Genomic DNA, 25297 nt, shown 5'->3' with positions numbered 1-25297 from the left:
TGTCTGACTCCCCTCAGCAATAACTGGCTGATCTTTTAAGCTCATCAGAGGGCTGCTGCTGATGATTTGTAAAACGCAGTCTGTGTTACTAGTCTGATCCTTAATCAGCCATATATGCAGTGAGCTGCAAGCCCTGAATGTGTTCGGCAGTACTGTTTTATAACAGTCAAATTAGAGTGAACTCTCTTCCCCTTTGAAATATCACTGAGTTTGAGAAAGATGCTTGAATTTTGTGAAGAACTGTAGAATTAAATTTTTGACGCTGAGCTTGGAGCATGAACCGAATTGCTAGCAAAAGACTACTGAAGTCGGAGCAAGGACCACAAAGATGATGAAGGGACTGGAGCATCTGTGACATGAGGAGAGGCTGCAAGAGCTGGGACTGTTCAGCCTGAAGCAGAGAAGGCTCAGGGGGGTCTCATCAATGTGTATAAATACCTGGTGGGAGGGAATGAAGAAGAAACAGCCAGGATCTTCTCAGTGGTGCCCACTGGCTGGACAAGAGGCAGCAGCACAAAGTAAAACACATGAAACCTCATTTGAATGTAGGAAAACACTTTTTTACTGTGAGGGCAGTCAAAGACTGGAGAAGGTTGCCCAGAGAGGTTGTGAAGTCTCCTTCTGTGGAGATGCTAAAAACTCAGCTAGACATGCTCTTGGGCAGCCTGCTCCAGCTGACCCTGCTTGAGCAGGGGAGTTGGATCAGAAGCTCCGAGGAAAGGGAGGTCCTTTTCAACTTGAACGGTTTTGCAAAAGTTTTGTTGTATTGTTTTCAACACTATATTAACTTACTAGTTACGCAGATTGACTTCAGTTGTCTCAGTATGTGATAGGTTATACTGCGCTTTTCATTACCGTATGAATATGAAGCATATCTAAACAATTTGCCTTTCTTTCTGTCTCTCCTTTCTAGGTTCTGGGAACGCCTACAAGGGAGCAAATTAGAGAAATGAATCCAAACTATACTGAATTCAAATTCCCTCAGATTAAGGCACATCCATGGACTAAGGTGAGTCTATATGAACTGAATAATAGACATGTGGGCTGAAAGTAAAAATTCAAGGAGTTCAGTTTGTTCAGTGGCTTGGTGGTTTTCAGTTTAAACTGGGTGCCTTTAACTAAGCTGGGGACCCGGTAACTTTGGTATCGGAGAAGAAGGTATTGAAGCAGTGCACTGTAATACCTATTGGTCTGGGTTTTTTTGAGGTTGCCTACAGGTGGTTTGTTGTGGGGTTTTTTTTAACAATGGTGTGTGTGTTTATAGCAGATTGCATTCTATCTAAATCCTGTCATGCTATAAATTGATATGTGCAAAAGTCACCTACAAATGAGAAAGTGTTCCAGTGATAAGTGTGACACTTTTGTAATGCTGTTACATAATGTGATGAGGGTTGACAGTCACTTTCTTAACGGCTTCTCTCATAGATATTATTATATTTTTACTCCTATAGGTGTGGTGTTGAGGGGGCTTGTTTTTTCTTGGAGTTACTTCTTAAGACTTCTTGTTATCTAGCTTTCACAAGCAAATGCTATTGCGGTACATGCAGAGAGTGTTATAACCTCCATGATCAAAAAGGAAACTGTTAGTATTGAAACAAATACATTGCCACACAATTAAGCTGTCTTCCACATATCAAGGAATGATGAATATTTGACTTGGGACAGGGTAACAATTAATCATTTAATTAGCCTCTTGGGTGTGGAATAAGTTAAATATTGAGTCTTAAGCAATTGAAGCCTGGGTAGTTAACATTTTCTTTTTGGTGCTTGAGAAATGTCTGATATAGTCGCAGTATATTCTCATCATACCTTAATGGCTCAGATTTCCTTCTGCTGAGAAAGTCGTTGTATGCGTGGAAGGGTTGCATTCCTAGCTGAGCACATGTCCAGGTCAGACTCTCAGACCAAATGCTCTGCAGTGATAGAAACTCTGGATAAACAAATTGGAGCTAATTGATAACAGGCCACGTACCTGATAGGTACATGCCAGCCAGGTACTGCGAGTCACTATTTTTGTGATAGATTCTCCAATGAGTTATGCAGCACTTTAATTCTCCTATTCCCCACTAATATCTGGTTTGCCTTTCCATATCAGAGTTTCTTTCTGTTTGTTGGTTAAGTGATTTATAATAGTATGAGAGGTCAGTAAATCCAGCAAGGCTTTTTCATACCTTATGTTAACAAGGGAAAAATTAGGGCAAACGAAATCCCTGGGAGTGGTCTCTTCAGTTTTGAACTGCATCGTGTTAAAAGTTGCAAGAATAAGTCCAAAAGCCTTATAGCACTGCATATTAAGGTGCATCTGAATTCCTGCAGTTGAAGGTGTTTCAACTGGGGGGGTGGAGGGGTGTTAAATTAATATGCAATGGAGTAGGAGTGTGGAGATGTACCGTAGGACATGGAGTTAAGCATCTAAGCTAGCTATGCAACTCATCTTCTGCCTGAATAGTCTTAAGAATCATCTGTATGCACCTGATGGTCTGTTAGACCACAACAAAGATCTTTCAGCAAATAGAAGCTTCAAGAAAAAACTGAGACTTCCTTCCATTTCTGTGAATGGTTGGTGGGGTTTTTTTTTGGTTGTTCTAAACGATCACAAGTGAAACAAGTCAATTATGGAGAATTGAGATCAAATCTGCATTCTCCGTGAGGGCACAATTAGTTTTGGAGAGCTATGTGTGCAACATAGCTTCTCATTCTCAAGTCATTCTGCACACAACTCTTCTTGACATTGGCTGGGTGTAGAATAGCATTTAAACCAGTTTATTACAGTTGCATTACGTGATACTTCATTTATGAGATCTGTACTTTTATTATGCAAATGCTAAATTAACAAAATGGATTATCCAGCATGGTGTTGGTAATGATACTTATCCTCTCAATGTATTACTTCTAAAGATCCTTTCCTTTCAACATTTTGAGCATGTTGCGCCGTGAAAGATTTAAGTGGTAGTATTATGTAGAATTGGTCTTCCTTACCCAGCTGTATTGGCATAACATCTGACGGCACATCAGTGGGCATGTGCATCCTCTTGGAGCTTCTGCATCTTAGAATTGAAAAGTGTGGGAGAAAAGGCTCTTCTGAACTCTGGCTCTCTAATGAGCAGAAAAGGAATGACTGAAGAAGTGAAAATGCAAACTTATTTTTATTTATTTATTTATTATAACTATGTATGTAACTAGAGTGCTACAGGTAGTTACCAGCAAGACTTGAGCTTTAAGTTTCAGCCTCAAAAGCACGAGCCTTTGCCATCTAGGCTAAAGAATTACATTACTGAAGATTACAGTAGTTAGAAGGTTGTTATTTTTGTGGATTAGTTATGACCAGGGGACTCGGCAGACAGAAGCTAAGGGGGGGTTGTGTGGAAGAACTTGCAGGCAGCTAGTTGTCAGCATTTTTGAGAGAGAATTACTAAGAATATAGTCACTCCCTGCTGTAAGCTCTTTGACACAAGGGCATTCTCCTTGTTGCTTTGTAGTATTTAATACAACATAGGTATTTTTCAAAATTGAGGGGTTTGTAGGTCCTACTTGGAGTTAATTCCATGCGGTGGAGATGCCCAGTGAAGGTGCATGTTTAGCTGCTGTCTAGAAGTTTAATGTCTTCTACGCAGTCTGGAACTGGTTGTATCCAGGCCAATAATCTGTACAAAAGTAAGGTCCATGGTTTGCTCTGGTTTTCAGGGAACTTTCTTGGTCTGCAAAATGTGTGTAGGTGGCAATTAAGAATTTTCTTTGGAAGCTGTAGTACCTATAGGTTGCACCTGAAATTCTGTGGTGCGGGCTTCTGTCAGATGTACTTGGTTCTGGTCTGTTTTCTAGGTATTTTTGGCAGGCATAGATACATTATTTTCCTACTCGGTATCGCTGTGGTGGTGTAATCTGCTACATTTGCTGTTACCTACTAGGTGACAAAGAATTGTGGTTGGTGCTATAGCAGAATGCAGTAGGTTCTGGGGTTTTTTTTAAGAACCGGAGAAATCGTTTGAGACTGAAAAAGGATGAGTCTGTGAAGGAATATTGTTTCTCAGATTCATTCAGTTTCAGGCTTAAACTGGAATTTTGAGCACAAGTTCTATGGAAATTTGCGGTCTACCTTGATAAGTGTCTCTTAGGCTTTTCAGTAGAAATGGATTGGTATGATCTGAATACAGTATTGATATTCAATGTGATTTAGTAGTACTAAGAAATATCTCAGACTAACAAGGGTCTTCATAGATTAGGAGAGAAGTCAAGCTAATACTCTCAAAAATGTTTTTCTATGCTGCAGCAATAATGCGAGTTTACAGTGCAGACTGTTCTCAGACTGGTTTTTCAATCTGTTGACAATTTGAGATTGAAGTACTTTTGGAACTTAAGAGCTGGAATCTCTCATTATAAAACGTACAGAGGCCTCCCTCTCTTCTCTCCAATATAGTTCTGTGTTGCCCAAGCATGCGCGTGTTTTTGTACCAGTTACGTGCATGATGCAGATGATGATGGGAGTTCCGTGTGTCCCTGGCTAGCAAAAGAAAAGAGAATCTGAACTTTCCAGGAATCTTTCAAACAGTTCTTCCAAAACAGGACTTCTCTTCATCTCTTCTGGCACCACACCCCACCCCCCGCAACTGCAGACCCAAAAGGAAGAATCTGTGACAATTTTGGTTTTTCAGGGAGGACTCCTCTTCAGAATACCGGAGTGTTTGATTTAGTAACATAGCCGTTCTTTTCACCCAGACCTCCCTTTGTTTTCACTTAGTATAGAACATTTTATATTCATGGAGGAGCATCCTATTGCTTGGTCTGCAAGTAAGCAGCATTAAGTTATAAAGAAGCGAGGTTTTGCAGGGGTGGGAATGTCTTTTGACTGACTGATACAGTTGGGAAAAAACGGGTGGGCTTTGAGACACACAATCACATCTTCAGGTTTATCTTGGGTCGGAAAACGTGTCCATTTTTTCCAACTGTATCAGCTCGTCAAATAAAAGTTACTACCCTTTCTGGAGGCTTTGCTGCTGTTATCTTTACTAGGTCAGAACTTTCCTTCTGTGTCTTTCAGCCACCTCAACTCCTTGAGCCTTCTTTCTTCTTGGGAGTGCGGTCTGATCTCTGCCACTAATCTTATACTTGTTTCTCTTCTTCTGACTAAGCTTCACCTATGCTTTATAACTATGTGACTGGAAAGCCAAGAAGAAAATCTGAGATAAAGTGCAAAATCGTGCATCACGAGGCTGGTGAAATTCAGCTTTGACGATTAGCTTTCTCTGAAGCTTTCGGCCCTTTTGGAGGGGGGCAGGGAGAGTGGGGTGGCTGACGAAAGGTCTCAATGCATGTTTCATAAGCTTGTGTTAGATAGGCGTTGCTTACTGTGGCCCCATTACAGCTGGCCTTTATCCTAGCATTACTCAGATGCTACCTTCAGATCTCAAATCCTTTGGGTTATGAAAAACAAAGACGGTGCTATGATTATTTCCAGAAATATGAAAAATGTCCGTCTGTGACAGCCTGCCTTTCCCCTTGCATCCAGCTAGTAAAGGATCTTATTTGAGTAATGTAAATGCAATATGATTATGTAGTTTAGGCCTCTTCTGCATGGGGGAGATGGCTCATTTGGCCTTTTTTTTCCCACCCAAGGATACTTCCACATTAGCTGGTAATGGCAATATAATGAACTGACTTACCTACTGAGCTACGAATATGCCCATGGTTTGTGATGGCAGAATGACACAACAGGTTATATCAGCAAAGGCCGTTTTCTTTAGTCAAATCATAACCTCTGCCTTGTCTTCATTGTACAGATGTGGAAGCCAGGCAGCTCTTTAAAATGGACAGTACATCTCTTCAGTGTGCTGTAGTTTAGTGGCCTTTGTTTCTCCCGTTCTGAAGATACTTGCAAGATGGTTCACGCATGCAAGCACTTTTTAAAATATACAGTTGTTGAGATAAGTTTGAGTGTACTCAAAAGAATGGCTTCATTCACCATCCCCAAATCTATAGCTACCTGGTGTCTGATCTTAATTTCCAAGTTAGTGTTGAGATGGAAAAAGACAGGAGTCATTTGTTTAACAGTGGAAGAGAGAGAGAGAAAAACTGTCACGTCTAGATTGGTTTTGAGCATCTCTGCTCTTCTGCAGTGCACTCTTGTGGATGAATACACAAGGACTTCTCTCTGCAGCACTTTGCCATCACAATAAAGTTGCAGCAGATTAGGGCAGGGTCCCTCCCAACTTCGTAAGTGCTTCTTTTTTTTTTTTTTTTTTTTTGTTATTTATACTGTTCAGAGTGCTTTTCTGTCTGTGTCTTCAAGCCAAATTATTATAGCAGAGGAAAACTGTATCTAAGATGAAACTTCAGGCTCTAGCTTATCCCTTCTGGCACTTTTCCAAAGCAATTGGCCACTCCTGGCTGCAGCTGCAGTTGTGCAGAACTACAGTTAGTTGTATTACAGAGTAGCTTTGGATATTTGACTTTAGGATCCATATTTCTACCTGTATTATGAAATAATTTCTGCTAATATTACAAAATACTCAGACTAAAATATTTGCGAAGTATCCTCTGCGTGTGTGTGTGTGTGTGTGTATTCTTTGTATACGTTTTACCATACTAATCACTTTCCCTTGAATGTTGAATTTTTCTGTGCTTGTAGCAGGCAATCCTGTCATCTTCCCCATACTCTGGGACTGAGACGTAAAGAGTCTGGTCTCTCTCATGAGCATGTTTTTCCATCCTCCAGAATCAGTTTCACGTCTTCATCCTGTCCTACTCCTGCTCTCCTGGTTCTCGTCTGGTTTTTAAGCAGATTGTTTTGCTTGTAATGCTTCCAAAGTGACTGCTCATTCTGTAGATTTGAGGAAGAATACCAAACAGTAAAATGGATAAATAGACAGCTCGTTCTGTCACTTCTAATTATAACTGATGACAAAAGAAAGCGAAAATTCTTTTGTCAGAAATCTTGTAAGTGGACTTGCATTTGAATTAAAGCTGAAAATGCAAACTTTTTTCTGCGATTGGGGTCTGACCTTTTGTAGAGCTACAAAGGTACAGCGGAGATGAGATGTCTCTTTGGGTGCAGTTTTGTAATTGGCATAAGTTCATCATGGAGCAGGGTCAGTTCTCCACCTCCCACCTGCATATTCCTGATGCCTCCCTTCTGCTTTATTGTTTGTATAGTAGCAAAAACCTCTTGAATAACACGAATGTTCAGGATTTGGATCACCTTTCTTACCTGGCTGACCATTCAACCCTGACTGCAAGTGTTGAGACAGGTGAACAGGGCAGACCTGTGTGGCCCAGAGAAGGGCAGAACTGTCTTTTCCGGCATGAACTGGAGGTGATTTGTGCCTGTTGTGAAACCATGTCCTGACCTCTTTCTGAAGAGTACAGTTCTGTATTTCACTTGGTGTGTAATGACTTCCCAAGCAAAGAGTGAAAACAGCTCTGCTGGAGACTAACTTAAAAGAAAAAAAAAAACAGTTTTTCTGGCAAGCTCATGTTTTCCTAGCTCCTTTTGTAGGAGCAATGATTTTTGACAGTGTAAATCTCCTATCTCCATCTAAAGCATGAGAAAAGAAGCCAGGTTTGTTGGGTGGTAAATTACCCTGCCTCTGCCCAATTTGTATGCAGTAAAGAAAGTACTGCTTAACAATAAATGAGCGAGGACTAATGTAACATTATAAGACATGATTTGCATCAGTGCAACTATGGAAATCAAATGCTGAGTTTAACATGGCTTCTGCAATGCACTGTCTGTTTAGCCGTCCCATTGCAACACATCTGTCTAGGCTGTTCATAGCAGCTGTCCCATCGAGGCTGAGAGTGCTTTCAGAGGTATATTTTTGGGGTTCTCTCAGAGAAGAAGGGGGGCTGTTTTGTTCTGCTTAGCTTTGTTGCTTCCCTTTAGAGCTTGATAGAAGTAGAGCACATGCACTGGGTAATAAACGCTAGCTTGTTCTGTCTCCACCGGGTCCTCAATGGAAGGAGCCCAGTAACAAGTGTGTGGTCTCAACAAGAAGTAGCTTTGGAGACAAGTTCCTGGTCCTGTTCCCAGTTCTGTGTTGGCTCATTTGTAAGCCACTTAACCCTTCTGTCTTTATTTAATTTTCCCCTATCTGTGCCATCTGACAGGGATTCTTGACTAGTAAGGCGTTTACTATTTCTGAGCTGCTTTCTAGAAAAAACATAGGGGCATTTGATCAGAGAAGGAAGTTGGGGGGGCTCATACATATTTTGAAATAACTCCCAACACCAGTGCCTCTTCCGTGGACTTTTTTTAACCTGCATTTGTATCACGTGAGTTTTAGGCACTTCGAAATAGCCAAATGGCATATTTCAGAAATCCTGTTCTGAAATCCTCAGGCCCTTGGAACGAGACTGGTCCCAAGCGCAGAGCTTCAGCTGCAGCTTTGGGTTTCTTTGCGTCAGGTAGAGCTCAGTGCATACATTGCTGTCTTGCATGCGTCTCTTCCCTCTCCTTTTGTGTTTATGAATGTGTCACGTTTCTCATAAGCGTTATTACGTTAAACTTGCAGGATCGCAATACCACTTCATGTCATAAAGTCGTGGTAATTGTATTGTGTGCTTGTATTTTTTTAAAAGTTGATTTGAGGGTCGTGTCCTACATCTGACGACTTTGCTTGTAAACAGTACAAGCTTTTGGTTGAAGGGAGGAGCTCCCTCTTACTTAATGTTCATGTGCCATCACAAATGTGCTTACAAACCGAAAGGAGATGTGCACAGACTGTCAGCCTGGATCGGTGGTGTGGGTGGTTCTTGGCAAAATGTATGAGTCTCTGAAGCTGGTGAGGAAATTTTTAACCATGGTGTCACAAACTTGATGCGTTAGCAACAGATGTCATTTTCATAAGCCTCTGCTCTCTTAGGGAGCACAGCATGCGAGCGGTATTCACAATCTGCATGCAAAACGCACGGTGGTTGATGGCATGAAGTCATGTCTTTTAATACACACTGGCTAGAAGAGCACCTTGGTGTAACATTGTGAAGCTTTGGCTTTGGGGCTTAATTAGACCAAGACGACGGAGCTCCGTGTTGTGCATGGAAAGTCTGTTTGAAGAATGTCAATGAACTGAAAGTCAGAGCAACCATTCTGTTAAAACAATACTTAGCCCTTGCCCCATGTGGTCTTATTTGAGAGCTGAATGCTGATGCGAGTGAAGCGAAATAGGAGAATCCTCTGCTTTCCATCCTTTTTCTTTCGTCTTTCCATGCATCCAAAAAAATAAAATAAAATTCAGAACCGGTGTGAACTCCGCTACACTGGTAGGAACTATTTCAAACTTGTAAGACAAAATGTGACCGCTCTGCTAGTGCACAAAGACTTCATCTAGATTGAAGGCGCTTGGGGACGAGAGCCACATAGTGCACCAGCGGCATTTAAGCTGGGCAATCATTTTTGGAATGTTGAAGAAGTGGTAGTTCCAGAAAAATGAAGGGGGAGTAACATAAAAAAATTTGCATTGATAGCAGCGTGACTTAGAAAGGAGAGGAGTGTGTCTGGCCTTGCTGTCTAGCTGTTACGGTCTGTCAGCATTTGAGCATCACCAGCATGCCTGAACAAAGAACAAACTTGCACTGGTCCCTCAGCTTTTTGGTGAGGTATAGATTTATTGGGATCTGAAGGGGCGGGGGGAGAAACAAAAGCACCAAAAGCTGTGGCTTTGGATGAGTCGGCATTTCCATTTGACATGATCATTCAGAGATTTTTGTAACTCATCCAAAAAAAAAAAAAAAAAAACCAAACGAACAAAAAACCAGTGACCTGGGTCTCAGCCTGAAATTCATTTGCTTTGCAGAAACAAGAGGTTTTGAGTTATGCAAGTGCAAATTTTCCTTGAAGAATATTGTATGTAAAGCCTTTTTTTTGCATTTGTTTATCTCCAAAACAGGTTCATTTTTTAAAATGAAAACTTGAGCCTTCGGTCCCTCCTGTGGACAAATAGCCTTACACAAGGTCTTGTTTCATTTTAGAAAAATGAATTGCTGCGCCGGTGGGGTAGTATTTGATTGCTTTAAAAGTTCCTGTCAGTGTTTTATTTTTGTTTTTTGTTTGTGGACTTGCTGTGCCTTTTGCCCGGCCATATTTAGTCTGCATACTAAATGTTAGTCCGCCCAAACACTTTACTTTGTGCACTTAGCTTTTTTCCTTTTTTTCCTTTCTCCTTTTTTCTTTCTTTTAAATTTTTTTTTCTTTTGCTTTCACCCAGATGTATTTTAGACCGAGACAGACTTTGCTCCGATGGGCCGGATTTTAGTCCGTGCACTAAATTTTAGTCCGCAGACTAAAAATAATCCGCGGATTATTTACTAAAAACGATTCCCTCACTGAGAACTACAGAGACCTGAAGCTCCTGCTGAGCCGTACGTGCAAGGGGCTTCCCGGCTCACAAGTCCCACCGTCTGTCCGTCCTCCCACCCCTTCCCACCACGGAGCGCCGGCCCGGCATTGCCTTGGCGTCGGTGCCCCGTGGCATGGAAGCGCTGGCGTACCCATTGCCGCAGGCGGCAGCCGCTCATGTAGTTCTCGGTGGGCGAATTGGGCAGCTTTCCCGGTGGAACTGTGTTGAATGGGAAGAGCTAAAAGACCGCAGGGGGTTTTGCTTTTATTTCTTAGGGCGTTATTCAAAAGGGAGGCGGGAGGGGACAAATTGAGAGGAAAAAAATTTCTTAAGTAACGGGTGCGACGGGTATGAGGGGGAATAAACCCGCACTAGAGAGAAATTCAGTCCATACCCGCACTCCTGAGGTGGTACGTCCAGTTCCTGAAGAATCCTAAAGAGATAACGCCAGCAAACAAAATCCAGTGGCGGGGGAAGTCAATCCAAAATGGAGAATAATCCGCGGCGGCCTGAGGCACTCGTAGCTCACACAAATTAAAAGCATCCAAATTCAAAGTACAGATCTCGGATTTTTACTTTCTCTTCAGCAAAAATTATAAATTGCTAGGGGTTTGGTTTTTTTAGAAAAAAACCCAAACCACCCAAAAGTTTACATTGTGTCTCTGGGACAGATTTACAAGTGGGATGCACCTTTGGGGACAAAGTAATCTGGCCCCATTGTCTGCGGACGTTTATATCCAGGACCGAGGACTGAAAATTCTTTATGATGGGAATTTCAATTACCCTTTTAGTTCGAGTTAGAGTTTTGATTTCAATTTTTTTTATTTTTTTAGTAAATGCACTGGCATTGGAACATAAATTTAATATAGAAATGTTTCTATACTATGCCTCACCATTGCACAATCGATTTTTTGGCATACACTGTGGTGAAGTTGGACTTGCTGCTATGGAGACTGATGTTTAAAGTTTCTAATTGTATAAACATTTTCTATGTCCCCCACACCATGGATTTCTTATAATATTGGCTATATTTTTCCTTGCTGGACTATTCTCTTTTGGATTGACTCCCCCTGTTTGGATTATTTCACTGCATTATCATCTTTAGGACTCGTCAGGAACAGGACATTTCACCTCAGGAGTACGGGTATGTACTTAAACATTTTTTCAAATTACTAGGCCTAGCCTTGAAAAAAAAGGAGAGAAATGCTAGAAGTGGAATATTTGAGGTCAAACCGCATCCGTGAGGCAGCAGCCAGGCCAATGTTGTAACACAAGGTGATGGAGATGAGATGGGCACAGACCTGTAACTCACTTCATGTGTTAGTCACCACTTGTTGCAGGGGGAGGCGATGTGAGGCCTTCTAATTTTTTAATTTTTCTTTTTTTTTTTTTTTTTTTTTCCCCTGCCCCCTCCCTGGTTTGAAGCAGTTAGGGCAGACTTTGGGAACTGCCTGCCCCAAGTGACTAATTTCAGATCCAAAGGCAGGCTGAGCAGTCCTCAACAGGGTTTAGGAAACGAATGTTAGGGTTTCACTGACCTGAAATTGAGGAGTTTAAGAGTGGACAAACAAGTACTCCTTTTATAGATGGCAGATTTGTGACTGTCTGCCTGCTGATTTGCTCAAGATAAGGGCTTGTTGTCTTTGCCTTAAGGAAAAAGATGATTTTTTTTTTTTTTTTTTTTTTCTTTTTAAAATCTGTAGAGTAGCTGATATGTGAGCTGTCCTGAGGGAGAAACACAGCTAAGAGTGAAGTACTGCAGTTTCAAGCTGTGGTAAATCAAGCCCGTTAAAACATCAGCACAAAGGTGCATGAGGGAGACCTCAGTAGTTTTAACCTCATGTTAAATACCAAGCGACTTCACTTCTGTGGATTTACCTCAAGACATACTCATTTGTGCTACTTACGGTGGCATTTTTTAAAAAGAGAGAGAGAGTTTGGTTTTCTTTTTTCTTCTTTTTTTTTTTTTTTTAAATTTGAGACACTCTTAGATTTTGTGCTGGTCAGGCTGTGACATGGGAGTGATACTTGCATCCGTTGTGGACTGTGGTCAGCAATCCGAGCTCTGCAGGCAGCAGGCGCAAAGCAGCTTCTGCCGTTCCTCCTCGTGACCGTACGTTCACGGCGCGGTGGGCGGCAGACGTTCTCTGCCAGCAGCGTTACGCTAAAGCCTTTCTTTTTGTCGTTATAGGCCTCGTGAGAAAACTTTTTTGGTTTCTCTTGCAATAACCCGGTAGTAGAAATAAATTCTGCTCTTTCAGTACCTGGCTCTTTGACTCCCCCAGTCAGGATTCCCTGCCACACAATTTAGTTAGTACAGCATGCACTGCAGCAAACCCGGGTGCTCCTGAGCCAGCTGAGCACCAAAGAGACGAAATTTCAGTCCCTGGAGAACTTAGCATTTGTGTTTGATTCTCATTCAAGAGAGCATATATATCTTTGGTTTAAAACCTACTTAAGGAGTGCCTGTGCAAGTTCCTCATCTGGGAGTAATTAGCATGTGATGCACTGATTTTTTTTTTTTTTAATTTTTTTTCCCCTTTTCTTTTCTCCTTGGTGCTGTGTGGCTTGGGTTCACCTGCACTGGTGCAAAAGCATTTTGGATTAGCTCCATTTTTACCAAAAATGCTGGCATCAGAACTTAACACTCGCACCCACCCCACTCCCTTTTCCCCAGCCTGCATATCGCCTGCAACATAGCAAAAGACAAGTGCTTGAGGAGGCCATCCAGGTCATGTACATGATTAACTCATACTTTGCTTTTGATGTAACGAGAAAGGAGGATAGGGGTGTGACAAGCGGTGGGTAGAACAGTTCTTAGAGGTTTAAAAGAAAGCTGCAGCGAAGAACTCCTTTTTGTAATCGCTCAAGGTAAAAATCTGTAACAGTCAAATAGTTGGTTCTCTTGACACAATTTTCAGCTGTCCTTACGAATACCAAATGTGCAGGAATTACCCCAATAAACTTACTTATGGGAATGACTTGCCAGAATAAGGTCACGGAAGGAGTAACTTGCAAATTAGAGCTAGACGTTTCCTGCACCCCACCCGTGCTTTCCTTGTTGTTCTCCAAAGTTGAACAGCAGCCTCCATAGCAACAATCTGACCTGCCTGCCTGCAAAAGTCCACGTTAGTAAGACTTCATTCACTAGCCAAAAAAAAAAAACCCAACCCAAAACCGTAGCGGGGCCTTATTCTATTTTTACATTCAGTGAATCCTGCTCATTTGAACCCTTCTCCCCACCTTCACTCCACCTCATATGCATGGCTGGTAGCACCTGTGTGTGTTTATCATGATTTTCAAATGAGTTTCTCCTTCATTCTTAAAGTTGTTTTCCTGAGTGCGCTCTCATGAAGTCTCTTGCTGGCATTGCACCTTCACTCTAGTGCAAGATGTTGCAATTAACCCTTTCTCAACCCCAGGAACTGGATTTTCCCATACTTACTGGAGGACTTTGATTAGCACAAACCACAAGTTTGTTCCAGCTTGTTGGGCCATGAGAGGTTTAATTGCTCTGACTTGCTTCTGGTCAGCAAAGAAAAGAAACATACCCAGGCAACCTGTTTCTCCTTGCCTTTTTTTTTATTATTTTTTCCCTAGGTCTTCCGGCCCCGCACTCCACCAGAAGCAATTGCGCTATGTAGCCGTCTGTTGGAGTACACCCCCACTGCCCGCCTGACTCCCTTGGAGGCCTGTGCGCACTCTTTCTTCGATGAACTACGGGACCCAAATGTCAAGTTACCAAATGGGCGAGAGAAACCTGCACTCTTCAATTTCACCACTCAAGGTAGCCTGTGAGCGTTGAAAGGTCCCTTCTTTAGGAAGAAGCACTGGGATAAATGTTCGTTGTAATGTACATGTCACTCCCTCAAAAGTAAAAATCTTTGAGCGGGACTAAAGTTATTGCTGTCCATTTCAAAAAGAGAGGAAAGGGACTTGGAGAAATGGGTTACGGGATTTTCAGATGCCTGGTGCCTTCGATGCAAATTTTGTGCGGGGTACCAAGGGTTGTTACTATTGGATCCCATCAAGAAGGCTTACGTTTCCAGTTCTATGTCTGCAATCCAGGTGATGGCTTTGTGTGAAATATCACAGTCAGTGGACCATGGAGATTAGATTATTGTTTTGGAGATGATCCTGCTCTTTCATACCTGAAATGCCATAACAAGGAGTAATGCATGTTAGGTTTGGCAGGGAGGTTTGTAGTGTTGCTGCCCATTTTGGTTCTGGATGTGAGATAAATACAGAGGCTTTAGCATCCAGATTTTATGTGCTGTACAGTTCATCTGGCATTACATTGACTCAGTCATTTAGAAACTGTAAAAATGATGGACAACTAACTTTTTTATTTGAAGCCAGACTGGTATCAAATTTTAAAACCATTCATGTATTTTTTTCCACAGAAGTCAGAAATGTAAAACTGATACCCCCCCTAGAACAGTTTTGCCTGCCAAGACAGAGAATGTGAGAAGTATGGCATACAAATATGCTAGTAATTAATTTTGGAGCACTTTTGTTTTTTAAGTGATTAGCTGCCAATTCTCACCCTTTGAGCAAGAATAGATCTGTGTGCATTTTCTGTTGAAAGTCTGAAACACGTTTTGGCTCGGTTAGCATTAACGTAATTTTTCAAACCCTTCAGTGCATGCAGTGCCCATCTGCCAAAATGTGAAACAGAGCCCTCTCCTTCAACATGTGGAGCCCTTTTATTAAAAAAAAAAAAAAAAAAAAAAAAAGGGGGGGGGGGGGTGGGGAGGAGAGGGCCAAAAAGCTTTGTGTCTGTACAAAGGAGTATTTTAAGCTGCCTGGAAATAAACTTTTAACTTGCTTTGAGTGGCTGCTTTGCAGAGGTACATATATTGAATATACTGAAACATTTCTGAAGCATGGACACCTTAAAGTGTTCAAGAAAATAGCTTGTGCTTCCAGGTCACTGTCCTCTGTGCTGATTTCTGCACCTGTTGTTATGAATATAGTAGTCATATTACAGGTCCTTCCTTGTTGCAGTACTCGGGAATTGCCTTTTCTTCCCACTCTAAGGCCATCTTCAGTATCTTAATACAGCTTCACCCCTGTTCTTTTTGAAAGTATTTCTTATTGTTTCTTAATGAAGTTAAGATTGGGCCTATCTACTACATGGAAACAAGGATTTTAGAAAGGATTGGAAAGCTTTATAGTGAGTCTTTTTAAAAATCCTCAGGGGAAAAATAAATGTATGTGTTGGGAATGTATCCCCGGTTTCCCTCCAGGCAGTGTGGAAACGTCTGGGTAACCTACCCTAATGCTGAAGCAAATTTAAAGTTCCTCTTTTGCCATCCTGAGGAGCTGATGTGCTCTCCCCTTGCACAGTGACTCATGGAAATGGCAAGAGAAATCAGCTTCAGTGGAGCAATTCCTTAAGATTCAAAAAAGCAGGTTTCTGCCATTGGCAGGTGCCAGTTTTACCATCTAAAAAGGGAAGGCAGGACAGAGGCTGGTCATTAATGCATTTCTAGATAAGCTCTGTTGTAGGTGACCAACCACACTCAAAAAAATAACTGGAGTTTTTTTTAAATAAATACATTTCTTAGCGCAGTGATTTTAATGCCTTTGTAATAAATACATGTGCAGCAGTGAGTCTCATGTAGCAGCAGTCCTGATTATGACCTCAAGATGCACAAGAAGCTTTTGCTCCTCCTGCGACCACTTTGCAGTCATGGCTCTTTAGCCAGGCTGTGCGAGGTCCCGTCAAATTGGCTAGTCCAGAGCAGAAATCTCAGCTGGGAAATAGATCAGGTCATTGGAAATCAAATGATGACTCACATTAAGTCATCTGTGGTAATTTAAAAAGTAACAAAATACATCCTTTTGTTTTGAACAGCATTTGTTTTCAACAGACAATATTAAGTTTTAGAAGTAGTGTTTTGTTTGGCTATATCCAGTTGCCTGATACCCATGAAGTAGGAGGTGGCTGCAGAAGGCTTGAAGGCAAAACGGTTAGAAAAAACAACATAAATCTGACCATTAATACATTGGATTGATTTTCAGAAAGAACCTAAGCGTCATACCAAATCTGCTGATCTGGGCACTGATGGTGCTCAGATAGACTTTAGAAAAAAAGTAGTGAGAGTATATGGAAGATAAAGATCATGGTCTTTGGCTTCCAGCAGTAGTTGTGGGGCATGTAGGTTCTTAGTTTACTGTAGAGATGAGATCTGTCCAAGAGAGCTTTATCTGGTAATTCTTAACGTCTTGCCTGTAAGTTTCTCTTAGTATTAAACAAATGTTATATGCTAAGTGGGGGGGTGGTTGTGTTTTGGTTTTTTCTTTGTTTTTTTTTTTTAAAATTAGTCTGGCTTGTGACCTTTAAAAAATATTTTTATATATATGTAAATAAATACAAACCCCCCTTCATTTCTTACCAGACTGTTTCAATGTGACTGGAAATCCTTAGTGTGACCATTTGAGTGCCATCTAGGTTTTTTTTAGACAGAGTATTTCTGCTCAGGGCCTGTGGAGGGGGAAAGAAAGGAAAATGATGAAACTTGTGCTGCTTCCAGCACTTTTCTAGGTTGAGGAGAAACCGCTGGAACAACTTGAGTTACATGGAAAGTTTGTTATTGTGACAAAGCAAACATGATACAAGACTAATTTTTCCAGGGGGTTCTGGAAGTGTTGATATATCAAATGTAAGGATACTGAAAAACAGCACTGCACTGTTTCCCAGCACCAGCATTTTCTTGTGCTTGGGGAATGAAGATGACCTGGTAGTCTAGTAAAACTGGACATTGTCATTCCTGCTCCTTATTGGAGATGTAAACTGGCTGCAAAAGGCATGATTAGGTCAGGAGAAAGCCAAAGGTGTTCTCCCAACTGATGTGAATGGGAGTTGGGTCTCATTAATGAATTGGGATAGCTGCTCTGTTCACATCACAGTATTGAAAACTTTGTCTGGATTGCCTTGATCACAATACCTTCTTGCAGTAGTATTGGTTGTAATTAACCCAACCTTGTATTGCAAGTTTGATTTAGATAAGCAGGCTACAGTCAACAGCTTGTCCAAATACTGTGTTTGAAATTGCTGAGAACAGAGGTTCTCAATACTTTGTGGACTGCAGATACCACAGGTCAAGCTTTTTCCTTGGTATTGACATGTCTCATCCTTATAGATGGGATGACTGCAAAAATACAGTAGAAGAAGAATTCAAACAAGTTCTCAAGCAAAGCTGCTATTAAACTTCAGCCAAAAGAGTTTAATTTACTTTGGTTATTTCTTGTGTGAATTGACCTACCTCTCTAAGTGAAGTGTCAAGACATTCAGAGCATGCTGAGTTTAAGGAACTTCATACCAAGAAAGATAATGTGGGGTTTGAGAAGAAGAGAACGAGATCAGCCTTCTAGTCTCTATGCAGGTTCTTTAAGGTAGCTTCAGAGAAATGGTTGCACTTGCCTTGAAAACAAAACAAAAAAAAACCCAGTATATTTGCCCTAACTGGTGCTGCAAAAGGAGGTGTTTCGATGGCATTAGATGAACGTATGGGAGGAAAGAGAATGGGGTCGAAGTGCCATTGCGAGGGTGTTGTTCTGTTGGATCAGCAGGCTCTTTGGCTGCAGCGATGCAGGCAGTCTATAGCTGCATCCTCAAGGCACCACTTAGCACCAGAAGGTAGCAAATGTCTTTTGGGTTCTTTGACATTTTAGCTCTGCTTTTGTTTGGGTCACAGCCCCATATTGCTGCCAGTGATGAGCAGAAAATAACGCGGGGATGACAGAAAGAGCAAGGTAAACAGCAGATTCCCAGTAATAACAGATTTGAGAAACAGATTTGGAAAAAATACTAAAGGAGCAACATTTTCTAGCACGCAGCAGCTAATACCCAAGGTAGTATTAAAGTATAGGTTTATCATTCGTGTTCAGCTTTGACACTTGAGGATTCATGTTTCTTCAGTTTATTTTTCCATTTAAAATGGAGACTTATGAATTCTGAATTCTATTATGAATGTATGAATTCTGAATTATTTCCACGTGAATTTGAGGATTAGTATTTGTACAAATGCTGTGAGTGTTGAGGCTTTCTAGAAGGACTAGCTAGGTCTGCTTAGACCTGAATGGAGTATCACAGGATAGGCTGGATGGCTTGCAGGTAAGGTAGCAACTTTGGTTTGGTTGTAGACTGGAGCTTGTGTTCATAAGTGCTGAAACACAGTCTCAAAATGTGTAGTAATAAGAGGCTTGGAAGGAGGTGAGAGTCTTCTGCACCTTGCCCTCCCAGCAGTAAAGAAACTTAGTGTAACTTAATGGAGGAAAAAAAAAATTGCCAAGTAGACTACTGATCCCTTTAGGCCCTAAGTTTAAAGCTTGCGTTAAAGAAAAGCAATAGGCTCTTAAAAATGAGCCCAAATAACTTAAGACTGTGTACAAAACCCCCTTACTGAACCCATGGCATGATTTGGATGGGTTTCTGTAGAGCCCTTGCCATCTGGAGGTCTTACGTAAAAAGCTGTCTATTCTCGTTTCTCCTCCAGATGACCTCCTGGAGCTCCAAAAGTCATCAGTCTCCTTCCGCGAGGTGACTGTTAACATCTTTTTCACCGGATATTGCTTTCTCAAGAGACAGCCAGTCACTCCTGTTTCTGAAACAAACAGGACCTGTCTTGTCTCGGCTCAGTCCCACCTTCTGTGAGGCACTAGATGCTGTTGAAAGGGTGCCAGAAGATTGTCATTTGTTGGCAATGTGTCGCCCTTAATCCTCCCACAGTTGTGGCTGTAAGATGCCTATTTCTCATTCTGATACACATCGAAGCTATATTAGGTTTGTAGCCTAAAAGACATGACTATTTTTTCCTTGCTTAATGTCTTCAGAAAGAGTGGTTGCATCATTTTGTTGTCCATTTAAATTGCCCAGCAGACCAATTCCCCTTGCCTTTCCCCGTGCTTTTAAAGGAGACGTCAGCTCTTCTCGGCATCGCCCAAGGAGGCTGCTGTGAGAGCTTGGTCTTGGGTTCCTGGGTCCTTGAGAAAGTGATGCTTGAGTGAGCCAAAGAACTAAATCCCTGAAGCTCTTGGAGCAACTGTTGCAGCTGCTTGCTTGCTGAACCAGTGCCCAAAGCAGCACCACTGTTATCAGGCTTCTCCTTGAGACTGATTGCAAGTGGGTTTGTGAAGGGAACCCTTCCAGCGCTCGGAAGGTAACAGCGTTTTCAGGCCGTTGATAAGCAACAGGCTTGGCTGGTTCTTTGCTAACTCCCAAGATGCTGTCTTTCTCTAGGAAATAATTCCCATGCACCACTACATGTAGTTTTGACACTCTGGCTCTGGAGACTGCCTTGCCGAATATCACTGTGGTTTCCCCTCGCTGGTCAGCCAAGAAGAAAACGTAACGTGACCTTTGGCTGTAAGGGCATGCGTTTCACCTGAGGTTGCCGTTACGGGGGGAAACCCAAGGAGCTGAGCCTGCACGCGGGGCTCTTCGTGGACGATGAGCTAACTCTGTTTGTTCCACCTCCCCTCCAGAACTGTCAAGTAACCCATCTCTGGCTTCGATCCTCATCCCTGCTCATGCCCGGAACCAAGCAGCTGCTTCAACCCCTACAAACGCTACAGCGGCCTCAGGTGAGAACATGCAACTGCCTGCCTCCCCCCCACCCTCGCTCCCCCTGCCCAGGCACCTTCCCTCCGCTGAGGCTCGCGAGCCGCCTCAGCCCTCGGGGTGAACGGGGAGGAAGGGCTCGATCCAGCATCGCCAGAATCTCGGTCTTGGTAGGTGGTCGTTCGGGTGCTGGCTGTGGTCACCAACCCAAATCCTAACCCAGGGCACTTAAACGCTGCATTTGACTGTTTAGTCTGGTCCTTCTCATTCAGACTTCCATAATTTAAAAAAAATCACTATCCCACCTGGTTTTTAGCAATCCTTGTGGATTGGTTTGCACCTAATTTCTGAGCGCTCAGCCAGTCTGAAATGATTACCGAGTTGGAAGCATGAGTTTGTGATGCCTAGGAAGAGAAGAAACAGCTAGCTCAGTACACGTGGCCTCCGTGGAGCGTGGATGGAGAGGATTTTTTCCCCAAAGGCATTAGCACTTAAAAGTCTAGTTAGGGAGTTCAGTCAGCATGCTCACTGCCTCATCTGAGTAGTTGCAGTTGCTTCTTACCGAGTTTGCTTGTGTCACCTTCGGGCGCCAGGCAGATGCTTTTGGGTTTTGGCCAGCGCTGAGTGAATTTCTTTTTTGCCTCTCGCGCTCTTACTCAAGCTTCTGTCAGAAACCTTTTAAAAGCTCGCTGTTGGCCTGTAGCCACTCCATATTGTATTCTGTTTCCACTGAAAGCTTAAAAGCCGGGTAATATCAGTCGGGAGACTCCCAAAGAAAATCCCAGGTGCTGCAGGATGTGGCAGAGGTGATTCAGCGTATGGCACTCTTCTGCTGAGTCAGCGCTGAGTCAGCACACCAGTTGGCTGTCTCGGGGCTTGGGCAACGCGAGGCAGGCTGCAAAATGGGTGTGCTTCCATACGTATCCCACGTACGCGTCAGTCCGACTTGTCAAGGGCTGTGACCCCCTTTTGAGGTGCAGGAGACTTACTCAGCGTGGGATAGCTGATAAGGAGAAGCCCTAATTAAAAAGGTATTCTTGAAACATGCGGGAAAGCATTTGCAGGTTGATGTGCTGGACGGTTACCTGGTATCTGATGCGCTTGGTCCAGCCAGTGCTGTATGGAAAGCATTTTCATACTCCAGGACAGACAGACGCACCCGGGTTTGAAAGAGGAGGCTTCTCTCTGAAAACGTAGTAGCAGTAGATAAAAGATACAGCCGGTACAGTTTATGTGCTCTGAATTTAGGAAAAAGCAAAATTGCTATTTTCAAATTTAGTATGTTTGTTTCATACACTTGGCAGTATTTTGCAAATAGTCATGTTCTCTGTTTCCCTTTTATGTGCATCTGTTGCTCAACAATGAGTGAGAAAAAAAAGCACAGAAAGTAGTAAAAGTGATTGAAAAACTACAAAATAAAAACATGGAAAATTATTTTAAGCCCTTCTGAAAAACATTGTTTCGCTTAATATCCCTTTCATGCCTTTTTAGGAGTTCTCTTTGCCAAGATACAAGTCTTGAGGAATAAATGGGGTTAAGAAATCTGTTTTCACCCAGCACTTTCCAAGACTTCATGTCAGGGGAAAATGCATTAGGCTGAGTCTCAAATGTGAAGTATACAAAAAAAAAAAAAAAAAAAATCCCAGGCAAAACCAACAACAACAGAAAAACCCAAACCCACAAAAAAATATCCTTGCAGCTTGAAAAGAAATTGTGAAATTAAGCTCAATATTGGGCAACTTGCAGCTTTGGATTTCTGCAGCACAGCTGGTTGGTAGCTTCTTACTCACATGGGGTTCTTGCAGAAGGCGGTGGGCATTTCATCAGGGTTGTGATTTTTAGGATTAGGTCCTATATGAGGTTATGTTAATCTGCTGTGCTTTGCATGCTGATGCTACACTTAGGAAGAGATTTTCGTGGAGAGGTCCCTTCTTTCCCTATACCCCCTGCATATCCCAGAGCAGTAAATTTCTAGTTTTTCAGTAGCTGCTAACGCAGCATGGGAGCAACTCTCCCACCTAACCCAGGGCAGCCCGATAGGCAGGAGGCTTTTCTGCAAAATGTTTGCCTGTGGGACTAAGCAGTACAAGTTCAGAAACTACTTTTTTGAGTGGTGATGATGCAACAAAATGTAGCTCTCAAGCTAATTCGAAGGGCAAAGCAAGTTGCACACTAATAATGTGAATTACAGTTACATGTAACTCTTGTCTCCCTCTAGCAAGTAGAACTGATACTGAGGTTCAAGTGTCCGTTGTTACGTCCAGCATAGTTGCCTACTCCATAGGCTTGAGGCAAAGGTGCACGTACATTGAAATGCAGTGTACTCGTTCATCACTGCAGATAATCCAGGTGGGTGGTTGTTACCTGCTTGCAGACAGTTACTCCGTTTCCATAGCTGTCATGTTGGTATGCAGCCATGGCAAAATCCCAGCTTTTTGATGAGCACTGCTTTTTATCGTGCACCAAGGCAGGGTCATAGTTAGAGAATAACTAGAAAAATGAGATCTATTTGTCTGAAGTCTAGCAAAGTAGTGTTTGCCAGGAGACTTAGCAGTGGTGTGGTGTTAAGAGATGGAAAGGTTGGCTTTTCAACATACCACATTAACGGTGCAGGTTTCATCAAGCCAGCAATACTAGCCCTTGTGCTAACCAATATGACACACCTGCATTTTTAAAAGTTATCCAAAACAAGTAATTTTTGTTAACTGATAGATTCACAGTGATGATTTCGATAGCACAATGCAGCAGTAATCCTGGAATCATGTTCTTAAGTGCACGGGAATTACTGTCAGTAATTTTTGAGTGTTAAAAAATTTATTTGTTGTAAATTTCCTCTTGTCTTGAGGCATAAAGCTGGACTCGCTGTACTAATGGAACCTGGCTTTGCAGTGGGAGTATGAAGCCTTGCTGCACCACCATTAGTAAATTCACCTAAATGTTTGTGAGAAATTCTCTGTGATATTAGTGGCATGTCTAAAGCAAAGTGGAGGAAAAGGAAGGTGGGAGTTATTGGCTCCTGCTTGAAACGGTGTGCTAGCTTTCTGTGAATTATAGTGGCCGTTGACTAAAAATGCCAGTGCAGTTTTATTTGTGCGGATGCTGACTTGATCTAGCTGGAGGAAGAGGAGGAGGATGGTTTCATAGCTGTGTAGCCACAGCATCTGAGAGAAGAGCGTGCACACCAAGCCAAATGCGTATCTGCTTGTGTGACTACGTGTTTTTCTTCCTGGAACAGCCAGCAGTGGTAGTTACCTCCGTTAGTCAGCATTAAGATGGGAAGAGCGTAATTGCCATCTGCGGGGAAGTTGCGCCAGCAGGGATGCTGGGGTCATCGTCTTAGGCATCCTGCTGCGTTGATCCCATGTAATCCCAAATGCGATGGTGTGCCTGAACTTTCGGCAACAAAACAGATTAGAGCTGGTGTTACCTGCCAGTGTGTGGCAGTTGAAAACGACCACAGTGTTCCATAAAATAAGATTTAGCACATTTATGGTATTCCCATTGAAAGAATTTTGGAAAACTTCAATTCCTTGATCAGGAGAAGAGGGGCAAGCAATTTGCTCAGGCTTCTGCAAGCTCAGCACTGGGGTGAATCCATGATAGAGGAGTAGAGCTTGCATGTTTCAAGCTCGCCAGTTTTGCTCTGAGCCCTGGATTTCGACATCCGTAGGCAGGCACAATAGGAAAACCGGGCTTTTCTCCTCCTTGGCTTGTCTGCTCAGCTCTCCTGTGAGGACTCCCAGGCTGGTGGTAGTTCCGTTTCTGTATCCTCGCAGATGAGCAGCGCGGTCTGTCATCACTACAGATCCAACCAGCTAATGCTGTCATTAGTGCTAATGGGCTTTCTCAGACTGAGCTGGCGTCTCTGTCCTTCTCTGAACTGTAGCCCCATCTCTCCTTTCCGGGAGGTTCCTACAGAGTGCCACGTACCCTGCAAGAGAGCCGAGGCATTCCTCAGAGGGAAAAGCTGAATTGGAGGAGGTGCTCTACGTTGATGAGAGATACTTTTGCCCTCTGTTTGGAAGAAGCGGCTGACACTTAAGCCCTAATGTGGTTTCTTTGCCTGCCCAGGCAGAGGTGTCAGGGGGGTGGTTTAGGACAAGGAGGCTGCCCTGACCTCAAGCCGCAGCCTCCTGCGTAGTCATCTGTCCCGTACCGGGAAGCTGCGTGTCAGCTCCTAGCTTCGCTCCACAGCAGCACAGGCGGCTGCTTTGCAAAGCAGAGGTTTTAGCAGCATCACTGAAGGCCTAGATTTTCTTCTCTTATGCCCAAATACTGATTTCTCATGGTGAGAAGTGGTGAATGTCCCGAGACCCTCATACTCCAGTTGTGCTCTTCTTCTGGTGCTTCAGCAAAGATATTCTGGAACAAGCCTGTCTTTGTTCCCCAAATGTTCTGTTGATGCAGAGTCAAAGAACAAGCTGGAATGTCAAAATACTGCATTTTCTTGCAGGTTCAGAGCCAGTACAGCCTTGAGTAGGCTCTGCTCTCTGTCCCAGCCTGGGTGGACTTCTCTATATTGTTGTGAAAAGCTCCATGTAAATGGTCTTGAGCTGCATCACCTGGTTTATTTCCTTTTTAACATGTGGCACATATATTTCTCAGGAACTCCCCCATTAGAGTGATGATAGAAAAGGAGCATATGTTACATGAAGTAGCTCCATCTCCTCTTTTTTTTTTTTATCTCTGCTCAGTAGCAATGTAATGATAACTATTTCAGCCTCTGCTGTCTTCAGGAATAGATCAAAAGGCACATTGCATTTCAGCAAATGAAATACAAGCACTTTCTGTACACATACAGAGAAATCCTCTGCCAACAGTACAGACTCCAGCTGGACTGCTCACATCAGGCATGGCAGATGTTGCGTTAACTGGAGTTTATCCATACCTGAAAATTAAACTAGAACAGGCACAGCGAGAGTTTAGGACGTGGAAACTATTAGCTGTCTGGCTGGGTCATTTTTGATTTCCGTGGTCATAGTTGGTCTGCATGCATGTGGGATTTGGGAGTTGCTCCTTGGGGAAATTCTCCACGTAGGAGGGCATCTCTCACATGCAAGGCCAGCTTTCCAAACAACACTGGTACTGTTGTCATGCTGTCTTAGTGCTATAATTGTGTGAGCTTTTTTTTTTTTTTGTCATGGTGGTCATTCCTTTGTGAGGGAGGGGTTGCAATTAATTTGGGGTGAGAGGAAAGGGAATGGGAAACTCCCAGAGCAGTTGTCTTGCATCCTCTGCCCACACGAGGATTTCCCTTTCTTCCCTCACACTTGTCGCAGTATTTCCTTTTCAGATGGGCATCATCCTCTCTTCCCACTTGTCCCTTGTATTCCTGGATGCTGCTATTTGATTTCCTATTTTTGTTGCCGTTGTCTGTGTATGTTACTTAATTTGTCAC

At 42.7% G+C, this 25297-nt stretch overlaps 1 protein-coding gene across 2 annotated transcripts in view; it reads left to right on the top strand.

Moving 5' to 3' along the window:
• GSK3B (glycogen synthase kinase 3 beta) overlaps positions 1 to 25297 on the top strand; it is a 149397-nt gene that overhangs the window by 122366 nt on the left and 1734 nt on the right. Inside the window, exons 8-11 of one of the 2 annotated variants that reach the window (XM_069785853.1) lie at positions 914 to 1009; positions 11437 to 11475; positions 13932 to 14118; positions 19824 to 19922. In XM_069785853.1, coding sequence (XP_069641954.1) covers positions 914 to 1009; positions 11437 to 11475; positions 13932 to 14118; positions 19824 to 19922 — 421 coding nt within the window. The remainder of the gene's footprint in view (positions 1 to 913; positions 1010 to 11436; positions 11476 to 13931; positions 14119 to 19823; positions 19923 to 25297) is intronic. The other variant, XM_069785854.1, reaches the window with a different exon arrangement.

The sequence above is a fragment of the Haliaeetus albicilla genome, chromosome 6 (genome assembly GCF_947461875.1).
Source record: "Haliaeetus albicilla chromosome 6, bHalAlb1.1, whole genome shotgun sequence".
In the NCBI taxonomy this organism is placed as follows: Eukaryota; Metazoa; Chordata; class Aves; order Accipitriformes; family Accipitridae; genus Haliaeetus; species Haliaeetus albicilla.
This window is presented reverse-complemented; position numbering and strand designations above follow the sequence as displayed.